The sequence below is a fragment of the Periplaneta americana genome, chromosome 17 (genome assembly GCF_040183065.1).
Source record: "Periplaneta americana isolate PAMFEO1 chromosome 17, P.americana_PAMFEO1_priV1, whole genome shotgun sequence".
Lineage (NCBI taxonomy): Eukaryota > Metazoa > Arthropoda > Insecta > Blattodea > Blattidae > Periplaneta > Periplaneta americana.
In genome coordinates, this window is record NC_091133.1 from 97028934 (window position 1) to 97053268 (window position 24335).

Consider the following 24335-nt stretch of genomic DNA (forward strand, 5'->3'; position numbering starts at 1 on the left):
GTATCGTCTTTACGTACAACTACTTTGCTTTGTGAATATGGGCTTGCTTTAATTTATATAAAAATTATTTACAGTTTTTTTTTTTTTTTTTCAAAATTCAGTTTACTCTCCAGTGATGAAGCGTTTCCCACATAACTCAAAAACTATCCAATATTCTGTGATGAAATTTCTTGTATTTATTAGTGCATGTCGTACCTAAAATGTGATGCAAGATGAATTCTCTATCTTTGATAGATTGTCTGATAAAAACAAATTACATTTACACAATGGTCAAAGATCAATATTTTCTTCTAACACAAAATAAAAAAATATATTTAATAAGGAATGCAGTTGAAAGAGCATGATATTGTAAACATAAGTTTGAGCAATAGAAGAGAAAGAACATGAAAAGTTAAGGAGTTTATGTGTTATGATGGAAACGCTTCATCACTGCACATCTATAATTTAAAATAAATATGATAGTACCTGATTGACATTGTTACGTTTCTGTGATGTCGCATAGAGAAACGTAACCATGTCATTCAGGTACTACCATATGGTGGTAGATGAAAGAAACGCACTGTCCGATATTACCCGATGTCCGATACTACCTGACTCTCCCCTATATTTATATATATAGATAATTTTTTATGTCGTAATACCATTTTTTTCATATAGCAGAAGGACAGTGTTTTATATATATCAATTTTCATTATTGTACAAGATACAATAAGGGATTGGAAAAAATGTTGCATATTTCCAAAAATTTTACTGCTGCAAGCTGTACCTAATCCCTTAACAATATTGTTGCATTTTTATTGTACGTCGAAAAAAGAAACAATAATGTTTTACTGCATAAAATCGTATGAATAATTTTTTCTAATGAAAAATTGTAATCTCTCCCGTTTCCCTAAAGCAGTATCATTTTTGAAGAAATGTCTGTTTGTGTGATTTTCGAAACCGGGTAGGAGACTCCTAGTTTCTAGTAATCGTTGAGAAACTGCTAGGAAAGTTCGCCGATTAAGTAACCTTCTTTGCGGAAAACATTGACGGTACATCCTTTTGCCACACTTGAATTATGGCGACTCTCTCTACAAATTAATAACATATCATAATAATCCTGAAGTGTGAATGATATTGCAAATTATTTATCGAATACCTGTACTGAATTGTCATCCGCTCGGCTGGAGACCTGTGGACAGAGAGCTTGAACTCAGCTGAGTTGTACGTCTGTGTAGTAGCCAGCTGCATGAATCTTGCTGAAGATGTTGCCACGTCTGTCACGCCAGAATATTAACAAATTTAAGCATGAATTATTATTTAATTTCACGACACGTAACAGAGGACACTAATAGTTATTTAAACTAATATTAACTCTTTGTTAGATATACCTACTGATGTAATTAATTGTTTTCGTAATTTTACAAACGATATAAGCCGTATAACGCTTGAAGTATGAACAATTTTTGTTCTTGTAGACCGTCTCCGAAGACTGTGAAAAGGGCGTCACTTATACCCCTTACACTCTGTATATCCATTCAACCATTAATGTCATCAACTTTTGTTAAGGAATTCCAAACGTAAGTTTCAGACAACCATGCTAAAGTTAAAATACTTATAGTAAGACTTTAAGTGAAAAATATAAGGAATAAAACATAAATAATATCATAAAATGTGGAAAACTTTCAATAAACTCTTCCTACAAGGAAAATTTTAGAAAATAAAACACGTTTAATCTATCTTATTATTCATATGGAAGAACTTAAAAGTATTCTCAGAAATACAGAAAATAAACAAAACTGTATTTTAGCGAAGTATAGCAACATTTTTTCTTCTATGCCGGAGAATTATAGACTAACAAAAAGAAATTAAAATAAATAGAAGGGTTGTCAGAGAAATATTACTGTATGTAGACATTTGGAAAAGATAGGGAGAAAAGAAGCGAACATTTGAAGTTTGTAATGAAAATAACAGGATAAACAAAACAAATGGGAATAATATGCTGAAGGATTCACTGGATATGATAATAATTACAGACGTCACAAAAGGAGAGATATTTTAATGCCAAGAAAACACGAACTGAATATAGACTATCAACAGTAGAATTACAGGGATATCAAAGGAAAACCATAACAGTGATTATGATCATCATTGAGGTTCCTGTATACAAAAAATTAAGTCTCTAACTTAAAAATGTAGAAAATAAAAAAATCACTGTCTATTCTCTAATTTATTGTAGACATTTTAACAGATCATTACCCTTTAATGAAGCACTTGACTGTCTGTAGCTAACATCATTGTCAAGGCTACAAGTTATAAATCACAATAGAATACAATATATTTTGTCACTGACCTGTTCTTTAGAACGTGAGGATTTGTGCTGGAATATTTCTGTCCTCATATTTTATTGTCTCCATCAATAGCACTCTGAAATGGAGAATCTTCAAGTACGTCCAGCGTTTCGGATGGCTTAATTGACTTATAATATGTTATGTTACCTAGCAACACAGTGTGAACTTTATACGTAGGCCTAATCAATATTCAGATCCTGATAATTCGGCTTATAGAAGTCAATAGACGAATCGTTTTCCCTATGCTGTAGTGAAGAAGAACCAATTATACATACCGGATGTTTCATAAGTGCGTATATTAAATTTAAGATGTGGTAAAAGATTCTAAAATAAACATTTATTGTCGACAACTTAGAATCGGTGTTACTCCAATATCCCACTTCGGATGTGCTGTTTGTTAGCTGATATGCTAGTTTGCCCCATATAATTTTCTCCCATCTAAACGGCGAAACCGACCTGAAACTCCTCCAGCATACCTTTCGCATTTTGGTGGAGGTGATTCCCTTTATCGGAAGGTAACGTATGTGGTTGCAGCATCATTTCCACCTAGTACATTTCACACATAATGTCCGTGTGCTCCTGGACAATATCTTTCCAAACAGGTGCATTCACAATGGCAAATGTGTTGCTTGGCCACCAAGATTAATGTTTATTTTACTCTCTAGATTATATCAAGGTCAATGACATTTGTTTATTGGAAAAAAATCAATACTTTCGCGTCTGCGCACATTCATAATTTACGAGATATTGCACTAGGTCAATTCCGCTCCCCAGTCAGATAGGAGTAACATGAATACTTATGAATAATTTCGAGTTAGAAATATAGTCGAGCATAAATAGTAGTATGAAACTTGCCTATAATGGTAGTAATTAAGACGCGAGTTTGTTTATAATGTACTATTATATAATGTAATTCAGTATACTAGTTTTTTTTTTTCGATAAATTGAAAGTACCGTTTTCACAAAACTTTGACCCACTACTATAGTATTCAACCTGTTTCATACATTAACACCGATCAAAATGTGTTTTTGCATTACCATGTGACAATTACTACCTTATTTTAGAATTGAAGGACATACAAATTTCCTGCATTAAAATAAAATAATTTTATTGAAAATGAGGGTGGTAAAGAAACAATGCAGCCCTACTTTTCCGCATCAGAATACTTTGCTGCACTATCTTTTATAAATGACATTTTACACAATTTCAATGCAATCAGATCATAGCAACTCAAATTTATCCAGCATTTTAACAATCAGTAAATAGACAATTATATGAAAGATTTCATTGATCTATATTTTTCTAGCAAATACGCCAACATAACATTTACTGTAGTCGTAGTTACCCTCTTATTCTTGGACGAAACTATGAAAAACTAATAGGTATCCTTTCTCATATAATTTTCTAGATATTTCAAGGAGCAGTTGGTTACTCACAGTGTACGCTTCTTCAGCGATATCGTGTGGAGTTCCGATCTTTTACTATTTGTCACATAACTATGCATAATAATTTCCAGTATTTTTCGTAATCTTCAAACAAACTTGAAGCAAAGGCAATTGTTAAATTACATAACGTTTGGCTTAGACTAAATAAAAGTTATCTGGCCATGGGATGGTAACAAACTAACAAAAGCTCCTCTTTTGGCGTCTTCTAGCAATGTGGAATTTTAAACCAAATATTATAACATTATTTACTATGTACTTTTATATTTTAATATTATCGTAATATCAGAAATAGTATGAAACCTTCACTTATAAATGCTCAATGCAAAACTCGTGCCATATGCAATCCACGGTAAAAATTGGGTTGTAACCAGTGACACTCAGATATGCAATATGTCCGGACATCAGTCACAATACCCGATAGTTTATCACAACATTTCATATTCAGACGAATTAGGACAATAATTGAAAACCTTCCAACTTCCGTGATGCAGAATGCAAAACACATCACAATCAAGGATATTTACTTACATTTATCGACACTATAAAATAATCCTGTTTCAATAATGATGAAATTTTCTAATTTCAATTGGCATAGAATTTGGAAAACCTTTAAAATATCAACGATACCAACGGAATGGAAAAGCAGTACTTACAAATGTATAAATGACATTATACCAACTGAAGGAAAAAAATATAGGCCTACTCATAATATTAGTAATTCTCCGATATGTCCAATGTGTGGAAACATAGGCACCTTACGTCATAGACTGACTATTTGTGTACCAAATTTGTTGACATGGATATACAGTACCATTCAAGATGCAACGAAAATAGACAACCCGAATGATGTAAAACGAATGGTACTCTTCTTAGATATTCCTCCACACCGTAATAGAAGTTACATTACTTGGCTCATTATGGGTTACCTGAACTATGTCACAACTACACAACAGCCCACATTATCAGGTTTTCAACTGATGTTAAATTCTGCAAAAATAATTATGAAGAAGAAAAAACAAAACGGTTAGCCCATGGACAGAAGAACATCATACTTTTTATAACAACATATAAAATAAATCTAAATATAAATATAGGATCTCTTAAAGGTTCATACTTAATTAAAAAATATTAGTTTATTGAAAGAAATTTATAAACACAATGCAATATATACTTTTAAAATGTAAATAATCCTTTTTTGCATAAACATTAGTGCATTTTGATTACATAAAAGCTACTGTACTTTAACTGATTTAATTTAGTTTATTGAAAGATGTGTAATCAAAGTGGAATATTTACTTTTAAAATATAAATAATACATTTTGTGCATAAAAAACTGTGTCATTAGGGTTGGATGTCACTAGGCTATACTCCATATATACTTAGACTGTTGCAGATTGCTTGGAGGTTTAGGTATCCAAACGCAGGACTAAATTCATAATCGAAATTCATCGTTTCTGATTTCAGTAACAGAATTATGTATTTTGTTGCTTGCCCCTGGAACAAACTTTGACAAATATTAACAGTAATTGTTAAGAGGAGACACGATAGAATACCTTTGTCATATAGATGTGACGTAAGTTGTCTACACTTAACAATCTGTTTTGAAGTAATGTGATGGAAACATTTATTATAAATGTTACTGCAAATTAATTAGACTTATGGACATACTTTGTAATGCGTTCATCTCACTTCAATTAAGTTAGAGCAGGGGTCGTCAGCACAGAGCACGCTGGGGTTAGCTTCCCTTACCCGCGGAAAACGCAGTGCACTATAGTGCTCTCGTAGCTGCTAGCGGGTATGCTCTCTATCTCTCCCTGTTGCACGATGGAGTACACGGAACGGCACCGCGTACCAATTGCACATTTCAGCGAGTGCTGACGACCACTGCGTTAGAGACTTAAGAATAATTACTAGACTTCGTGGAGTTGCCACGAGAATCGTAAGGTTTACTACGCACGGGGTATAGACTGTATGAGAAGAGGACGTGCAACGGATGGAGTATGCCTCTGATGTAAACACTGAGCAGTATACTGTGGTTACAATAAAACCTGTATCCTGCATTCAAGAAATATAATGAACGATCATTGAATTAGGAAATGTCTAAACATGTAAATACACAATTATTTTGTAGTGAGATATATTAACTCTTAAAATTTAATGTAAGGTACTCTCATCATCCTTGAATATGTGCATTGAAGTGAAGAGTTACGTACATTTTGAGCGACTGTAAAGTAACCTCCTCAAACAATTTTTATATTGGGAAAATGTACGTTCAATATCACACGATGTAATAGGTGCATATTTGAAGAACGGGAAGTCACTAGTTATTAGTACACCAACTTCAGACGTCTTGTCGTGATCTGATAATACATCATTTATAATACGAAGTTGTGAATAGGCAGAATTTTTAGCAATAACATTTCTCAACTTACATTTCACTTTTTCTGAAATTAGTGAATTGTTATTTTGGATAACGGTTTGTGATACTTTATACACTATATTAAGGGCGTCTGAGAGTTGTAGTTTAGACGATTCGAACAGGGTGATGCTTTTGGACACGATTTTAAAATTAGAATCAATGAACAGAATATCATCCAACAGATGTTCAGAAGGCAATGATTTTACAGCTGCAACAGCGGAACTGTCTGTGCTGTTTATTATTTTCACACTAACATTAGTTATCCAATTTTCATTATTTACTTTCATGTTGTTTTATGATATAGATATTAATGTAATAACTATGTAAGCAAATGTATTTAATTAGTATTAGAGTCTGGCTGGGCGGAAAAGAAGGCCTACTGGCCTTAGCTCTGCCAGATTAAATAAATAAATTAATTAAATTAAAAAAATTACTATCCAATGCATCAATTACCTCCATTATTTTGCCGTAATGTTCTGCACAATAATTAACAGCATCCAACCACGTTTTCCAACGGGTCAAGACTGGCTGCGGGGGTAAGGGTATTCCAGGGGCAATTGTTTGGAACAGCAACGCTCTCATTGTAGCATGTTTGATTGAATTCTTGTCTGAACTGAACAAATGTTAAGCTTTGACTATTCCAACCACAGTAATGCAAAAACAAGTGCTTACTTAGGTATACATTAGCTGTAGCAGCTCTATCTATTTGGACCGGTCACAACTCTTAACATGAACTGCTTATAATACGAGACGGGGCTGTCGCTCACCTCCTCTATACTACCGTACATCGGCAACCTGATTGCATGCTGCGTGTGGCAATTCAACGAAGTCTAATAATTACATATTTGCACATCAAGACCACTCTTAACATATGCAGAAGTGTAAGTCGTAGTGGATATATTATCAAATCTCTTTTTCGCAAATAAAAGCCATTGTTTCTGCACAATCAGCATCTCCGTATTCCCCTTTCACGTTGCTAATCCCACAGTTCTCTGCTCTTCCACGAGAAGGCTCTTGACTCCATTTGGTGTAGCCAGTGTCATTCAGCGATTGACCTGCAAGCAATGAAAGGAGATTTCAATATGAAGCTTAACTATATTAAATAATACAGAGAATTGAAAACCTTGGTGCAAGAACCGGTCAAGTCCAGAAATGAAAATTTTAATAATAATAATCCATGGTGCTGCAGCCCGTGAAGGGCCTAGGCCGACAGCCGGCTGCTGGCCTCACTCCCACATGCCGAAGTAGAGGTGGACGATCATCCAACCAGAATGGAGGTATCGTGTGGTTAGCACGATGATCCCCCTAGCCGTTATAGCTGGCAATCACAACCGGATTTCGCTACCTATCGTAGCTCCCCAAGTGCATCACGATGCTGGGTGGGCACCGGTCCCATACACTGGCCGAAATTTCATGAGAAAAGAATGAAAATTTTACAGGAGGTAAAAATAAAACTTTCCACAAAAAATTAATGTGCATTAACTTGAAATCGATTTTTACACGATAATTTAGGAAATTAATGGGTTTTTATATAGGTAGCAATATTCTTGTTAATTCTATTTTATTCATAGATTTTTTTAAATGGTGGACCTGAATGTTTCTTCTCCCGAAAATACAACAGATTTTTTGTCATGTTTGAACTTCATTTATGTTTTGTTTGAAAACAAATCTACGAAATTTACTTTAGTCCCAGGTGAGTTTCTGTAGAGGGGTTAATTAACGCTTATAAATTGTATATAAATTACGTATATTATGTATTTTAAAACATTCATTATTTTACTATATTTTAAACTTTAAAGTGTTCAGTACAGCCAATAAGAGTAAGCTTATAATATTTTAACTTGGTTATTTACGACGCCGCATCAATTACTGGGTTATTTAGCGTCGATGAAAATGGTGATAGCGGGATGATATTTGGCGAGATGAGACCGAGGATTCACCACAGATTAACTTACATTCGCCTTATGGTTGAGGAAAACGAAATAGTAAAGTAATTCGAAATATATCCCTTCAAATTGGCTAAGTACCAGTTTTTTTAATTTAATTTTATTCCATTTAAGGGAGGTACAGTAATGGCAAAAAAATTGGACCGACCCTTATAGCTGATACAAAAGAATCCTGTGCTGTGTATTGTGTCAAACTGTGGTAATTTCAATATGGTTAGTGAAGCCAGAGGTATGTACTGCTATTTAATGTAAAAATACACAGTTATCTTTGCCGAGTAGAGGTAGAAATGTAATATTGATGCCAGATGAAAATAAAACTCTCAAAGGTTTTTCGTCTGCAAGTTTGAAGCACTGAAGGAAACAAAAGACGCTAAGATCGAACAAATGCAATAAATTTCATTGTTACAATTAATTATACAAGATTGATGTGTTTTGTGACTAGCAAAATTTGAATCTGTGATTCTGAAATGAGCTACAAGGGTCGTTCCGTTGTTTTTTTTTTGTCACTACGGTACATCCATATGAGAATATCATACTTAATGCTCTGTCATAGCTCAACCATAAGTGACTCATTCGTGCTCCAAAATATAGTGTCAAAGGTATTTAAAGATGCATTTGGCACAGTGTTTTAATCTCATAAAGTTGCTCATGGCGCTAAACCAATTTAGAAAGATAGGTCTTCAATTATATTCCTGTTTTACCCATTATTTTTCTATGCTGTATTGCGTAATACTCACTTTGATAATTAAATACGATTACTAAGTTTTTATGAAAGTTTAGCTAGGCCTTTATTATTCTGTCAGAATAGCATACGTACTAGCCACCGGCGTGGCTCAGTCGGTTGAGGCGCTTGCCTGCCGTTCTGAAGTTGTGCTCGGACGTCGGTTCGATCTCCGCTTGGGCTGATAACCTGGTTGGGTTTTTTCCGAGGTTTTCCCCAACCGAGGTTTGGGAAAATGTATGGCGAATCCTCGGAATCATCTCGCCAAATACCGTCTCATCGACGCTAAATAACCTCGTAGTTGATACAGCGTCGTTAAATAACAAACTAAAAAAAACCATACGTACTGAAGACAGTGATGAACTTTCCCTCTTCGAACTGGTCGTGGATTCCAACGAAGACCCAATGGTCTCTCCAGTCGCTGAAGTTCTTAGGATGACGAAGCCAAACACGCTGAATAGCCTTCGCTTCTTTGTCTGAATTGATGATTAGCAGGTGCGCGTTTTCTGTCTTGCACGTGTCCATCGCCTGGACCCACTTCTTGGCTGCCCTGTGCAACTTGTAGTAACCAAATTCAGGCACGAACTCGTAGTCTGGTCCTGGGCTTACGGTAACCGTCGTTGCCGGAGGCGCTGGAAATATCAGTTAATATTTTGTATATGTTTATTATATTTAAAAAAATACAGGACAGGTTGTTGCCCACAGCTTGGTATGATATTAGATAATCAGATTTACAATAATTTAGATGTAAGACTTGAGGCTTTCCCGGCGTTTGATGTAGAATAACCCTTCTCGGGTTCTCAGCCAGGTGAGTTGGAGATTTGCTTCCAAGCTTTTGATGGCTAGCTCTGCCATCTTCAGGAATGAAGTGATGTGGGACCATGTCTAGCCGGTATATATACAATAGTAGGGCTTCCCGCTGCGGGCCAATCAGGAGCTAGTTCCTAGTCCAGTCCGCCAGGCGCATTCTGATTGGTGGAAGCGGTGGCCAATCAGGAGCTAAAGTCGGGACGCTGTTATTTCCGGCGTGACTCCGCCTCTTTGCTTACGTCTTAGGAAGTGAAGGCTCTATAAAGTCTAGGTACGTAGTATCCTTCCAAGGTTACATCTCTCCCCCCTCTTCGCAATTGAGCCATCATATAGCCAAATGGCTGGTCTCGAAATTGAGACAAATCAACAAGGCTCATGACCTCCTACATAATAGCCAAATTGGCTAATCTCTTATATGGGACAACTCATCCTGCCTAAGGTATTCCGTGGTTTTCCTCAGGCGTAAGACAAATGTCGGGATGAGCCCTATAAGAAATAGGCCACGGACCTATATCCCCTTCCCCATATATATTCCACCTTTATTATAAATGATGTATGCCCTAGTTCAGATAATATTAATAGTCTATTAAATATACGAGGTCACTCAATAAGTCGCAAATTGAAAGGACAGGGACCTCTCAAATTGCAGATTAGATTTCACGGCGCTTCTTCCGACGGCCTTCACCTGCTTTGTCATCGAACAACAGATGACGGCGTCTTGCCATCCTAACGGCAAACACCAGCCAACTCCTCCTCGCCCCGTTCCGTGATCAATTGATCAATCTCAGCCCCCCTCGCGTATGTGGAACCTAAGAGGTTACGTCCAATTTCGGCTTCCCCTTCAAAATTTTCTAGAGCTCCTTCAGAGGAGCAGCGTAACCCGGAGTGAGACTAGTGGCCAACAGGCTTGGAGCTCACATATTTAGTTTTGTACAGCCCCCAACCCCTTGCAAGGACGCGTTTTGCGTACCTTTTAAATTTTCCTCCCAATTCTCCTTCGATTTTTCGATCCTTCCAAGACCAGGTAGCCGCTACGCTTCCACCACTCCCCCATGAAGTCACTCCGGCAGGGATAGATAGGTCAGTTAGCGACCTGACGGAGTGCATAAAGAAGGCAATGGTTGCTGCAATACCGAAACGGTCTTCACAACCGGGACGGATGCAGCTCCCAGCCTATATTAGAGACCTAAAGATCGCCCGCAATAAAGCAAGAACATTGTGGAAGCGTACTAGGTTAGATCAACATAGAATAGAAATGAACCGCTTGCTCAGGCGGATCAGTGAGGAGGTCCACGAAACGGTCGTCCATGCTTGGAAATCCAAGGTTGAGACGATGGACAGCAGAAACATGTCAGATGTCTGGCATGTATCTCGAGCTCTGTCCAATCCGTCTCAATCTATTCACTCATTAGTAGTCGGTCCAGATGTCACGGCCTTTACTCATGAGGAGAAGGCTACCGCACTGGCAGACGTTCTAGAGATCCACTTTTCAACCCGTGAAACAAAATTTAAACTTGCCCCATGTCAGAGCTGTTGAGGAATCGGTTCGAGACCTCCTTAGCAGGGAGCCGGAAAATGGAATACGACCTACGAACACCCACGAGGTCGTCCATTTCATTCGTCGCCTCGGCCCTCATAAGGCCGACGGTATCCAAGGAATTATATTGCAGCATCTCCCAAGGTCAGCTATGAAGCGCATAGCAGAGATAATTAATAACATCTTGGCTTCCGGTCACTATCCCATTCCCTGGAAAGAGGCTCACGTAGTTCTCTTTCCAAAGCCCGGAAAGGATAAGACGAATCCAAGCAACTATAGGCCTATTAGTCTCCTCAGTTGTCTCAGCAAACTGGCGGAGCGGGTCATACATAGACGCCTCACTGAAGTAGTGTTGCCCCAAATCAGGAACGAGCAGTTCGGTTTCCACCCTGGTCGTTCCACTACACTCCAGGCACTCCGCATGACGGAGGACATTACCTGGGCTATGAGCACGAAGCGTGTAGTAGCTGCAGCTTACCTGGACATCGAGCGAGCATTCGACAAGGTTTGGCATGAGGGACTCCTCGTTAAGTTACTGGGCATGGGAGTCCCAGATGGAATGATACGTCTCATTTCTAACTACCTCCGAGGCCGTACATTCAAAACCCGTGTAGGCACTAGTTTCTCCACCCCCCCCCCCGTGAAATTCACGCAGGAGTCCCACAGGGTTCCACTATCGGGCCCATACTTTTCAATACATTCATTAATGACCTCCCGTTTCGCTATATCCAAGGCAGAAGTAGTCATCTGTATATCTATGCAGACGACACTGCCCTCTTGGCGATGGGCAAAACCTATAGATTAGCGTCCCGTAGATTGCAGTCGATCTTAGATCACCTCCAGCCGTGGTTCCACGACTGGAGAATCAAGGTCAATGTAGAGAAATGTCAGGCCATACTCTTTTCACTAAGAGCGAGGCTCGAAGACATACCACCACCACCCACACTTTTCGGACGAGAAATGCCGTGGATGAACCAAATTAAATATTTAGGGATCATTATGGACTCTCATCTCAACTTCCGAGATCACATCCAATCCCTTCTTCGTAAGGCCAACGGGCTGATAGACACTATCCCATTCTGGTGGCCTTAACTCCTGACAACCTGAGGGTAGGACTTATCATGTATAAGGCCCTCAATCGCTCTGTCATTACCTATGCCGCACCCGCATGGGGGTTTGCGGCAGTGTCCCATCTCCGTAAACTCCAAGTTGTCCAAAACCAGGTGATTCGACTCATTACCCATCTCCCCCGAGTCGCCTCGAGAAGAAAGTTCCATGATGAAATACAGTTGCCAACCATAGACGAGTTCATTGCTCGACTGGCTAGGAACCTGTATGCGGAAGGTCGTGCTAACCCCAACCCGCTCATATCTGGCCTCGGTCAGTATGATCCTAGGTTACGGCGTAGACACCAGACAGGTCCATTAGCTATACTATTGAGACAGGAGGACAGGGAGGCTGGCGTTACTCCCAGGTTTTGGTAGCCACGACTCAACTCTATGAGACTCCTTGGATAATGCAACCGCTTTAAAATTACCTTGTCTTAACTGGGCTAAACAAAATCCCTCCCTAACAATATCTACTTTTGTTGATCAATGGAAGTATCATAGAGCCAATTGGCTAGTATATATCTATCGATTCATAGAGTCATTCAACCTAAGAGCCAACTGGCTAGTCTCTGATATTGAGACAACTCATCCTGCCTAAGGTTTTTCCGTGGTTTTCCTAAGGCGCTAAGACAAATGTCGGGATGAGCCCTAAAAGAAATGGGCCACGGACCTGCACTCATATCCCCATTAATCTCCCTAATTACTTTGAATTAATTAACTAATTACATCTCTCCCTCCTCTTCGTAATTGAACCATCATATAGCCAAATGGCTTGTCTCAAAATTGAGACGATTCAACAAGGCTCATGACAACAATCACCTCCTACATAATAGCCAAATTGGCTAGTCTCTTATACATGAGACAACTCATCTCGCCTAAGGTATTCCGTGGTTTTCCTCAGGCGTAAGACAAATGTCGGGATGAGCCCTATAAGAAATGGGCCACGGACCTATATGCCCTTCCCCATATATATTTCACCCTTATTATAAACGATGTATGCCCTAGTTCAGATAATATAAATAGTCTATTAAACATACGAGGTCACTCAATAAGTCGCAAATTGAAAGGACAGGGACCTCTCAAATTGCAGATTAGATTTCACGGCGCTTCTTCCGACGGCCTTCACATGCTTTGTCATCGAACAACAGATGACGGCGTCTTGCCATCCTAACGGCAAACACCAGCCAACTCCTCCTCGCCCCGTTCCGTGATCACTTGATCAATCTCAGCCCCCCTCGCGTGTGTGGTACCTAAGAGGTTACGTCCAATTTCGGCTTCCCCTTCAAAATTTTCTAGAGCTCCTTCAGAGGAGCAGCGTAACCCGGAGTGAGACTAGTGGCCAACAGGCTTGGAGCTCACATGTTTAGTTTTTTACAGCCCCCAACCCCTTGCAAGGACGCGTTTTGCGTACCTTTTAAATTTTCCTCCCAATTCTCCTTCGATTTTTCGATTTTTTTCGATCCTTCGCCATTTTTGTTCTTTCGTTCCCGTGCTACCATACGAGGAATCTATTTGCCACACCGTTAAACATTATCATGTCGTAGCTCCTATGATAATAAATCAAACGCACTGTAATTCAGCAAATAATGGAGCGGCAAATAACGTCTTCGTGTGCTTTCTGCGAACGCCAACGAAAGAACGAAAATGGCGGGCGATTATATTAAGTATTTATCGAGCCTTAAGAAATGAATAAAGTCTTCATAAGCGAATCACAAGACGCACACGTTTAAATGTAGCCGACCTGCAACGCGATTGACTGCCGGAAATTAGAGCGACGGGACTATAGTTACTGGTCCCGACTGTCTGCCGTGTGCTGGTGGTCGAAGCGTATTGATGGCATATTTCCATGCTGTACTCAGCTGTAGACCCCCGTCTCTGTTGAAATTATTGCCATCTAGCTGGATTTCGATGACTTCCTTGATAACCAAGTATCAGTAACCAGCTTGGCCTGCAGCGGGAAGTCCTACTATTGTATATATACCGGCTAGACTTGGTCCCACATCACTTCATTCCCTGAAGAAGATGGCAGAGCTAGCCATGGAAAGCTTGGAAGCAAATCTCCAACTCATCTGGCAGAGAACCCGAGAAGAGTGATTCTAATAATGTAGATGATTCGTGTCTTCACGAATGGGTGCAGTTTTTTCATAAATAGTACTTTTGAGTAGTAGCAGAATAAATTGGTGTACAAATTTGTATACTGTATTCTTGAAGAGACAGGGGGGATACATATAAATTTGTTTTTGTGAAACTTAGGATAAGATAATGTGGGTGTATAGACTGTTCTCAGAGGAAGAGGAAAAGTTGCTGTACATAATGAGTGTGTTCCTGAGGAAAATAATATTCTACTTTCATTTTTATTTCTTAGAGAAATTAGAGAAGTAGGCATGTATAATTAGTATGTACTTTAAGAAACGCTAGGCCTATATATTTATCCACTTATTCTTTGAAAAACAGAAAATATAACGTTCTTAGAAAAAAACAACAATTATTGATGTATTTGAACAGATTCGCTTATAGAAGAAGACAGTAAGTTGGTATACTTAATTAGTATGCTCTTGAAGAAAGAGAAGTAGTTACCCATATATTTTATTACAAAAAGAAGAAGTTAATGTGTACAAATACTTATATTTTTAGAGAAAGGAAAGAAGTTGATCTGCATAAATAGGAAAGAAGAGAAATTGATCTCCATAAATTGGTTCATTCTTAAAGAAAGAACAGAAGTTGATGTGCATAAATAGGTGTGTTCTTAGAGGAAGAAGAGAAGTTGGTGTGCATAAGTTAGTGTGTTCTTAGAGAAGTGAGAAGTTGATGTGCTTTAATCAGTATTTTATTACAGGGAGGGAATTTAATGTGTATTAATAGGTGTGTTCTTACAGAAATAGGAGATGTTTATGTACGTAAAACAGTGTGTTCTTTTAGAAAGAGAAATTTCCATGTATAAATAGGCATATTCTTAGAGAAAAAAAAAAGAATAGGTAGCTTACGTTATTAGAGATAGAGGAGAAATTGATGTGCTTTAACCAATAAGCTATGTCCCTAGAGGAAGGGAATTTGATGTTAATAAATAGGTGTGTCCTTACAGAAAAGGGAGATGTTGATGTACGTAAATCTTGATGTTTTAAGAGGAAAATAATTTGTCGTGAATAAATATATGTGTTCTTACAGAGAGAGAAATTGATGCGTATAAATAAGTCTGATTTTAGAGAAAGCGGAAAAGTTGATGTTTGTAAAAGGGATGTTCCTGAAGAATGAGAAGAAATTGGTGTGTATAAATAGGGATATTTTTAATCGTAAGTAAACTTAATTTTCATGTCCTTCAAGAAAGAGTACAATTTATCACTATATTATTTAGGTCAGTTTCTGTCAGATGCGTTTCCAATTCACTGTGGGCTAAAGCAAGGAGATGCACTATCACATTTACTTTTTAACTTTGCTCTAGAGTATGCCATTAGGAAAGTCCAAGATAACAGGGAGGGTTTGCAATTGAACGAGTTACATCAGCTACTTGTCTATGCGGATGACGTGAATATGTTAGGAGAAAATCCACAAACGATTAGGGGAAACACGGGAATTTTACTGGAAGCAAGTAAAGAGATAGGTTTGGAAGTAAATCCCGAAAAGGCAAAGTATATGATTATGTCTCGTGACGAGAATATTGTACGAAATGGAAATATAAAAATTGGAAATTTATCTTTTGAAGAGGTGGAGAAGTTCAAATATCTTGGAGCAACAGTAACAAATATAAATGATACTCGGGAGGAAATTAAACACAGAATAAATATGGGAAATGCGCGTTATTATTCGGTTGAGAAGCTTTTATCATCCAGTCTGCTGTCAAAAAATCTGAAAGTTAGAATTTATAAAACAGTTAAATTACCGGTTGTTCTTTATGGTTGCGAAACTTGGACTCTCACTTTGAGAGAGGAACATAAGTTAAGGGTGTTTGAGAATAAGGTTCTTAGGAAAATATTTGGGGCTAAGAGGGATGAAGTTACAAGAGAACGGAGAAAGTTACACAATACAGAACTGCGCGCATTGTATTCTTTACCTGACATAATTAGGAACATTAAATGCAGACGTTTGAGATGGGCAGGGCATGTAGCACGTATGGGCGAATCCAGAAATGTATGTAGAGTGTTAGTTGGGAGGCGGGGGGAAAAAGACCTTTAGGGAGGCCGAGACGTAGATGGGAAGATAATATTAAAATGGATTTGAGGGAGGTGGGATATGATGATAGAGAATGGATTAACGTTGCTCAGGATAGGGACTAATGGCGGGCTTATGTGAGGGCGGCAATGAACCTCCGGGTTCCTTAAAAGCCAGTTAATAAGTAAGTAAGTAAGTATTATTTGGAAAAGACGTTGATGTGTATAAGTATATTATGTTCTTAGAGACGGAGAGGGACAGAGACAGAAGTTGATATGCATTAATATATATGTTCTTAAAAAAAAAGAGAAGTTGATATATATTATAAATATGTTTGTTGTTAGAAAGCGCTATAAGCTTTAAAATAAATGGTGTTGGTGTGAATGACTCGATATGATTTTAAAGAGTACTTACATGTTACTGTGGCCACAATTACTAAAATTTCATCGTCATCGCATTTTGTCACGGTTTGGTCTATGTCTAACTCCACGGGTTCAGTTTCCTTGTATTCAACGCCTCCGTAAAATCGCCTGTGTTCCAAATGTGCCTGAAAACAAGATGCAGATATAATGTTGAAGTTATAGTAAGTGACTATTTCTAATTTATTAGCTTGCTATGTCTCGTATTGTAGTTTATGATATCCGCACAGTAGGCTAAATATGTGCTCAGTGCGAAATGTGGCTAATTATATACAACTTTATTGAAGGAAGGGAGTAGCTCTGTTATTTGTTCATATATACCCCCCCCCCCCCAATTGCTGATTGTAATGAGTAAGTGGTGGAATAAAACTCGTAGGTACCTAGGACATACTCCGACAAAGGAAAGAAGCGCAGTTCAAATTGGAATTGTTACAGTGTTTTTGTTATTTTCCACAACTTTGTAAAAATGGAGCTACCGCGCTTTTGTAGGGAGCCCTTCAATTCTCTCGCAAAATCGTATATCTTACTAAGAAATATAAAATCATAGTTTTAGTTAAGTGTGAAATAATAAAGAAATTTACAGGTGTAAAGAGAAAATGAACATAAAATTTTCATAGTGTAGATACGTTTATGATCTTACTTGGGAAGTCCAGTGACCAGTCCTGTTCCTTCGACTGGTTACCGATAGTTTTATGTTTCTTGACTTCGATGACTTGCAGGAGAACTCAGATACATCTGTTCCTTCAGTTTTTAAAAGTCTGACATCCAGAAGAAGAAAGCAAAAGGTGATGAAGATCCCCGTTACTGAAAGTAAGTGGGTATTAGACTGAGAATATAATGTTGCGGTTGCAGCTCCAATATTTATGATAAAACAATATATAACATACATAGAAATATATATAAAAAAAAAGTACTAGACCGTATCCACTTAGAACTTCATCGACTTTAAGTGGAGACTCCATTAAAAGTCATGAAAATTTTCCAAAAAATTTTTATTGGCTATTTTACTTCTTTAGAATGTATATTTTCAGACCACAAATGGATTTAGTTCAATTCTGGTTACATATATGTTTAATTTTTTTAATTAGGGTTGTAAGGGGGCGTGGTATTTAAAGATCTGTCAATTTTTATTTTCAATCGAAGAATTATTTTTTTACAAATATTTCTGATTACAAATCTAGTAACTTTTTGTTCTAAAGTTGGCACTTTGAGGTTACTAGATGAATGTAACTGAGAAGAATTTTAATAGGCTTGTGTTACATAAATATTCGTTTTACTTTAAAATCCATTTTTCCGTAAGTTTATTTTTCTTCATTCAACACCAGCTTTTTTGCGTAAAATATTAATCAATCTGGATTAAATTTTTACTGCAAGTATTTATGAGGTAGTTGCATGTTTCTAAGCATTTATTTTGTAAGAAATTTGTTTACATTTTTTCCATGAACTATAGAAAAAAAATATTTTCAAAATTAAAAAAAAATTCAAAGTGAATAAATTAAATATTCCATAAAATGAATGCATAGAAATGTTTCTCTATGTCCTATGAATTGAACAAAATGTAAGCTTCAAAATTGAGACCTTCTATTAAAAAACTGTGGTTTGAAAGCATCTCTAAAAAATAAAAATAAATAAATAAAAATATAAATGAAAAGCCAAAAACATTTGGAAGTTCAATATTTGGATTTTGTTAGTCCTTTATACAGTATGTTTACATGCTCTCAAAATTTGGTTGAAAAAATGATTAGGAAGAAAATTGTAACTTTTAGTAGAGAACCTTGTACCAATCTGATGTATTATAAGATAGTAAAACTATCAAATATTTGACGGAAAGCTATAAATTATCCCATAATTTTCAGGAAATTGCATTAACATTGTTGATGTTAAAATAGCGTCACCACAAGAATGATCGGAAACTTTTATATGGTTTGCTGAGGTAAAATTATAACTCCAGATAGGTTTACGGGAAGAATGTTACTGATAAAACACTATCAATTCATTGTAAAAAAAGAAGTTCTTGGCACTGGAAGCGTCAAAAGGGAGCGTTTACGTGTAAATAAGAGAATCTGATGACCGAGTTCAATTTCGGCAAACATGTGCAAGAAAGTCCATCAGACAGGCATTAAGAGAATTACGAATGATACGTTTCACAATTCACAAAGTGTTTTACAAGAGTCTCCACTTGTATACATATAACATTCAATTAGTACAAGAAATCAAGCCTGATGACAAAATCATGCATAATTTATTTCCTATAGATATGCCACAGTACATACAGTCAACGAAAATCCAAATTTTCTAGCTTCTGTGATTTTTTCTGACAAGATACTTTTCATTTATCAGGTGCAATTAACCATAATTGTTCTCGCATTTTGGGTTCTGAAAATTTCATGCCTTTATTATGCACATTAGAGGTGACCTTCACGTTCACCGATGTTACGAACTGAACGCAGAAACTGGTAGCTGGACTTCAATAAACGAAGGAGTTAGAGAGAGGTACGGTCTTTCCTTCTTCTATTTATCAAATAATATGAACCATACTTTGTACATTTGGAGGAAAGTCATCATGCCGGAATTAAAATTAATCGAAACACGCTTCTTGATACATTACTGTTTGCCGACGATCAGGTTCTTATGGCTAAAACAGAAGATCTACAAAAAGCAGTTTATAGTCTACAAATAATCGCTTCAGATTTCAATATGGAAATTTCAACAGAGAAAACAAAAATTATGGTATTTTTAGGACAGTTATAAGTAAAATCATGATAAATAATAAAGTAATTGGACAATCAGAGAAGCTGATGAGAAAAGGCTAACAGTAGCTGAAATGAGGTTTATGAGACGGACAGCGGGATTGCTTATTGCTCGAACACCGTAAAAATAAAGACATACTGAAAGAAGTAAAAATAGATCCTATAGTTCATTTTCTTCAACAATATAGACTTCAGTGGAAGAAACATGTCGAAAGAATGGATCGCATTAAATGGTCTAGACAAATTCTTGCCTATGTATCAAGAGGAAGGAGAAATTTGGAAAGACCGTGAAACGCTGGCATGAGACCGTAACGGATCCACTGGGGTGTAACACATGAAGGACATGATGATGAAAATCGCATATCTTTATTATGTATAATAGAAGTGATCTTCACGTTCACCGATGTTACACCTCTGGACTTGTTTTATAGGGATACAAATCTTATTGAATTTTTGTATCAAATAAACCAAATAGCAAAGTTCTACAATCATTAGTGTCTTTACAGTATCGAATTAGTGAAAGCGACATTCTATGTAGATATGATGTACATAAAATATACCCATCTCTCTAAATATTTTTGCAGTAGCCAGATATAACACCGCCAACATTTCGGAGTTGCATCTTCTGGCAAAATTGGTGTGATTAAAAAGGCAACTACACGTACATTGTTGGGACAACACACAAAGCACTGCTAGTGAACACAATTACAGTGGGTAATATTTGAGACATTAATGCGTGATGAAAAATTTGTTTTCAAGCAATATAGTAGGTACACAAATATCCAACGTCACGGTGAGGTGAATCTATCTGCTATTTCCGCTATCAAGAGTGCTTCATGACAACACTTCCTCTCGCCTCTTTGGATGATACAGCTGATATGAAGCTCCGAAGCGTTGTACGTCTGTGTATTCATTGACGTGATGAAATATTCCAAAATTCTCGCACCATATGGATTATTGAAATATTCGATGACATTGACGATGAAGGCGATGAATGACGATTATGATTATGGATGACGAAAACTTTCGGATTCACAATCTTACGTTCTATTCTCATTTTATTATGTTTGGTACTTAAAACATGCGAACTAACGGAGATTTCAATGTCATATCAGGCATGAAGTGTTACCTTACCTTGAACCATAGCCGCAGAGATGTTTACACAGACCCTCAAGGTGACGATCTGTCGCTTTGAGCGCGGTGGGTGGTTTATATAGCGATGAAACCACCAAGGAAATCCGCAACGTCATTTTATTCCCGAGTTAACCAGATTTCAATTTTGTATATACGGATTGTTTTAATGCATATCTGAAAACAACACGTGCAGCTCAATTTATATCATCTACAAATACCGCCTGGTTAGAGAACTGTATGGGAAATAGTGAAGATATATCAATTAAGTTTCATGCAGAGACACACTAGCGAAATAATTGTTTAATATAAATATTGTATATGAGCGGTAATTCATACGTAACGCCTATCTTGAAAGTGTTATAAATGTCATTATTTTGAGATAAATAAACTGAAAAAACATGACTGAGTTGGGCAACTCATTTCTGTACTTAATGTTTTGTTGGTTAAAATAATGATGATTTTATTAGTACTGCTACAAAAATGTTTGAAGATTGTTTTCATCGACCTCTCATTAATTATTGTTATGGTACAACTGCTTCAATGCTACTATGAAAGCAAAGGAGTCTTTCCCATTTCTGAGAAAATTAGAATTATGAAGATTTAATCAGGGGGTTTGAGAAAACTGGTTCTGTTGCTAATAAGTATGGTTCGGATAAAGTAGTTGTATCAGGATGGGCTGTATAGGATAGGACCTTGACTTGCTTCAGACTAAGTAAACACTACCCCTTTCCACTAGCTAAAACTCTACCTGTTGGCAAGAACCTCCCCTCCTCCTAGCTAAAACATCAGTGAATGAGCAGCATAGTTGATAGAAACTGAATATAATCGTATGTCGTCACTACTGTCTGCGACAACTACAGTCCGATTATTTAGTCCTGACAGTCGCCGGCAATGTGCGCCTGGGTCAGGCGAGTCCAATAAGTTACGCCAAGAGATGTTCAGGTTAGTCTGTCACCTGCAGTCAGAGCGGTCGGATGTCACGCATGCGGTATGGCGTATAGCTTCCTTTACCGACCACTCGCCCTATCTCTACTCCGGAACTCTTCCCACTACTCCTATTACTTGCCATCTTCCGTGTCGCTGAGCTGTCAGGACTAAATAATCGGTCTGTAGTTAATGCTTGTAAACAAAACGCACTGACCAAAAATGCCTATTCTGATATAGCTACTTTATTCGATTCTTTCTGATAAGAATAAATCTGAATACCAAATTAGTGAATGATGTCAGTTCTGCAGTGCTGTTTCAGACAAGTAACGATATGAGTGGAAATAATTATTATGGAATTAGTACAGTTACGTGTTCAGGCATCTTCAAAGGAGTTATAGCATAGTTAGTGCTTCAAGATGACGGGAACAAATAGGAATCTGTTTAGAATGTGAGACTAGACACTTTCAATTTGACAAGCTCCTTTCATCTCTCTAGCTACATTTCGTTTCTCTTCACTTCGTAATGTCCATGTTAATGCTCCATATAATGGCACACTCCACACGAAGCACTTCACTTAGTTTCTTCCTTAGTTTTTTTCAGAGATTCGCAGATTTTTTTTTTTTGCTATTAAAACATCCTTTTGCGTTTGCTATCCTTTTGACTTCCTGATAGCAGTTATGCTACTACTACTTTACAGTAGCCTACATCCTATGTACGAGTACTGAAAGCTGTCCACTTGTTCTACTACCGCATTTTGAATTCCTGCGTTTACCTTCTTCAGTTTTCGTCAGATAGTTTGTTTGCATTTATTTTCATCACATACTGCTCACAGCTGTCATTTAGTTCCAGTAGCAAATCCCTTAGCAATGTATCGTCTTCTGTTAACAACGCCATATCATCAGCAAATCTTATGCGCTTTATTCTATTTCCTCTAACTTTCACCCCTCCCATCTTCGCAAAACTGTTCTTCACTAAATTCTTGAAGTAGATGTTGAATAGAGTAGATGATAAAGGACATCCTTATCGTACTCCTGTCCCTATTCCTCTTCCCATTAACATTTCTTCTTAAACCCTAAATTTGACTCGTTGCTTCGTATGAAGATTACTGTAATGGCCTCCTCTCTTTTTAATCCATACCAATTTTCTTCAGGATCCAACTCACTTTGTCAAAAGCTCTTAAAGTTTTATATATTTTAATGTACCGTAGTATATATGATATTTCCATGCAGATATTCTGCGTCATCGTACATTGAAAGAGTACTGGAACGGAGAAAAACTCTCTCCGGCACCGGGATTTGAACCCGAGTTTTCAGATCTACGTGCTGATGCTTTATCCACTAAGCCACACCGGATACCCATCCCAGTATCGGACAGAATCGTCTCAGTTTAAGTTCCAACTCTTGGGTTCCCTCTAGTGGCCGCCTTCTGCACTACGTCATAGATGTCTATGAACGTAGGACTGAAGTCCACACATGTGCAGAGGTGCACTCGTTATAAGTGACTAGTTGGCCGGGATCCGAAGGAATAAGCGCCGTCTTAAATCACGAAGTGATTTACGCATATCATAATTGTATATTTTAATGTCCCATAGTACATATGATATTTCATTCATCATACGATGACGCAGAATATCTGCATGGAAATATCGTATGTACTACGGTACATTAAAATATATATTATAGCGTAAATCACTTCGTGATTTAAGACGGCGCTTATTCCTTCGGATCCCGGCCAACTAGTCACTCATAACGAGTACACCTCTGCACATGTGTGGACTTCAGTCCTACGTTCATAGACATCTATGACGTAGTGCAGAGGGCGGCCACTAGAGGGAACCCAAGAGTTGAAACTTAAGCTGAGACGATTCTGTCCGACACCGGGATGGGTATCCGGTGTGGCTTAGTGGATAAAGCATCAGCACGTAGAGCTGAAGACCCGGGTTCAAATGCCGGTGCCGGAGAGAGTTTTTCTCCGTTCCATTACTCTTTCATCTTAAAGTTTTATTACCAATTTATTAGCCACAGGCATACCTCAAGTGCAAAGAGTTCGTTTCGGATTTGAGGCTGCTCTTGAACTCATTACCAAATTTGTGCTTTCCTGAGGTTTTCTTCAACTGTAAATGCTCATTCACAATGAAAATTGAACATAACGTAAGCGTTAACTTAAGAATATAAACGTTACGGTAAAATCAAGAATTCATACCATCATTCACGATGGGTACATAAACATAACCGCAAACATACTTGGTAACCATGGAAACATAACAACGACGCCATTTCCTCATATCCTGTCGTATACTTCAGCACTCCACGATTGTGTTCTGTTTGCAAATCACGTAAGCATAAGCATGAAAGTTTGGAGTTTGCAAACTTTCATGTTAACATTTTACGGTAATATTTATGTCAATGCTTATGTGAATCATTGTGAACGATCCCATTTGGTAGCCTGGGCGCAAACTTCTGTGTTTATGTTACAGTTATGTTTAATTTTCATTGTGAATGGGCCTTAAGTCGTCTGTCAAGTAATCACGTGGCGAATTATATTAAACTGCTCTTGCACAATTTCCTTTTCTCACTCACTAATTTCTTTAACGTTAGATGATATCACAACTGATATGCCGTCATCAAACGATAGATGAAGT

General features: G+C 37.5%; 1 protein-coding gene across 1 annotated transcript; it reads right to left on the reverse strand.

Annotated features, from left to right (window-relative positions):
* Positions 1-2018: 2018 nt before the first annotated feature.
* Positions 2019-20823, reverse strand: LOC138693192 (hemolymph lipopolysaccharide-binding protein-like). Its single transcript, XM_069816929.1, has 5 exons — positions 20768-20823; positions 17524-17687; positions 16879-17011; positions 9210-9494; positions 2019-7250 (listed from the first exon to the last, which is right to left on the reverse strand). The coding sequence occupies exons 1-5, from the start codon at positions 20775-20777 to the stop codon at positions 7099-7101; spliced, it is 744 nt and encodes a 247-aa protein (XP_069673030.1). The 5' UTR covers positions 20778-20823; the 3' UTR covers positions 2019-7098.
* Positions 20824-24335: the final 3512 nt, after the last annotated feature.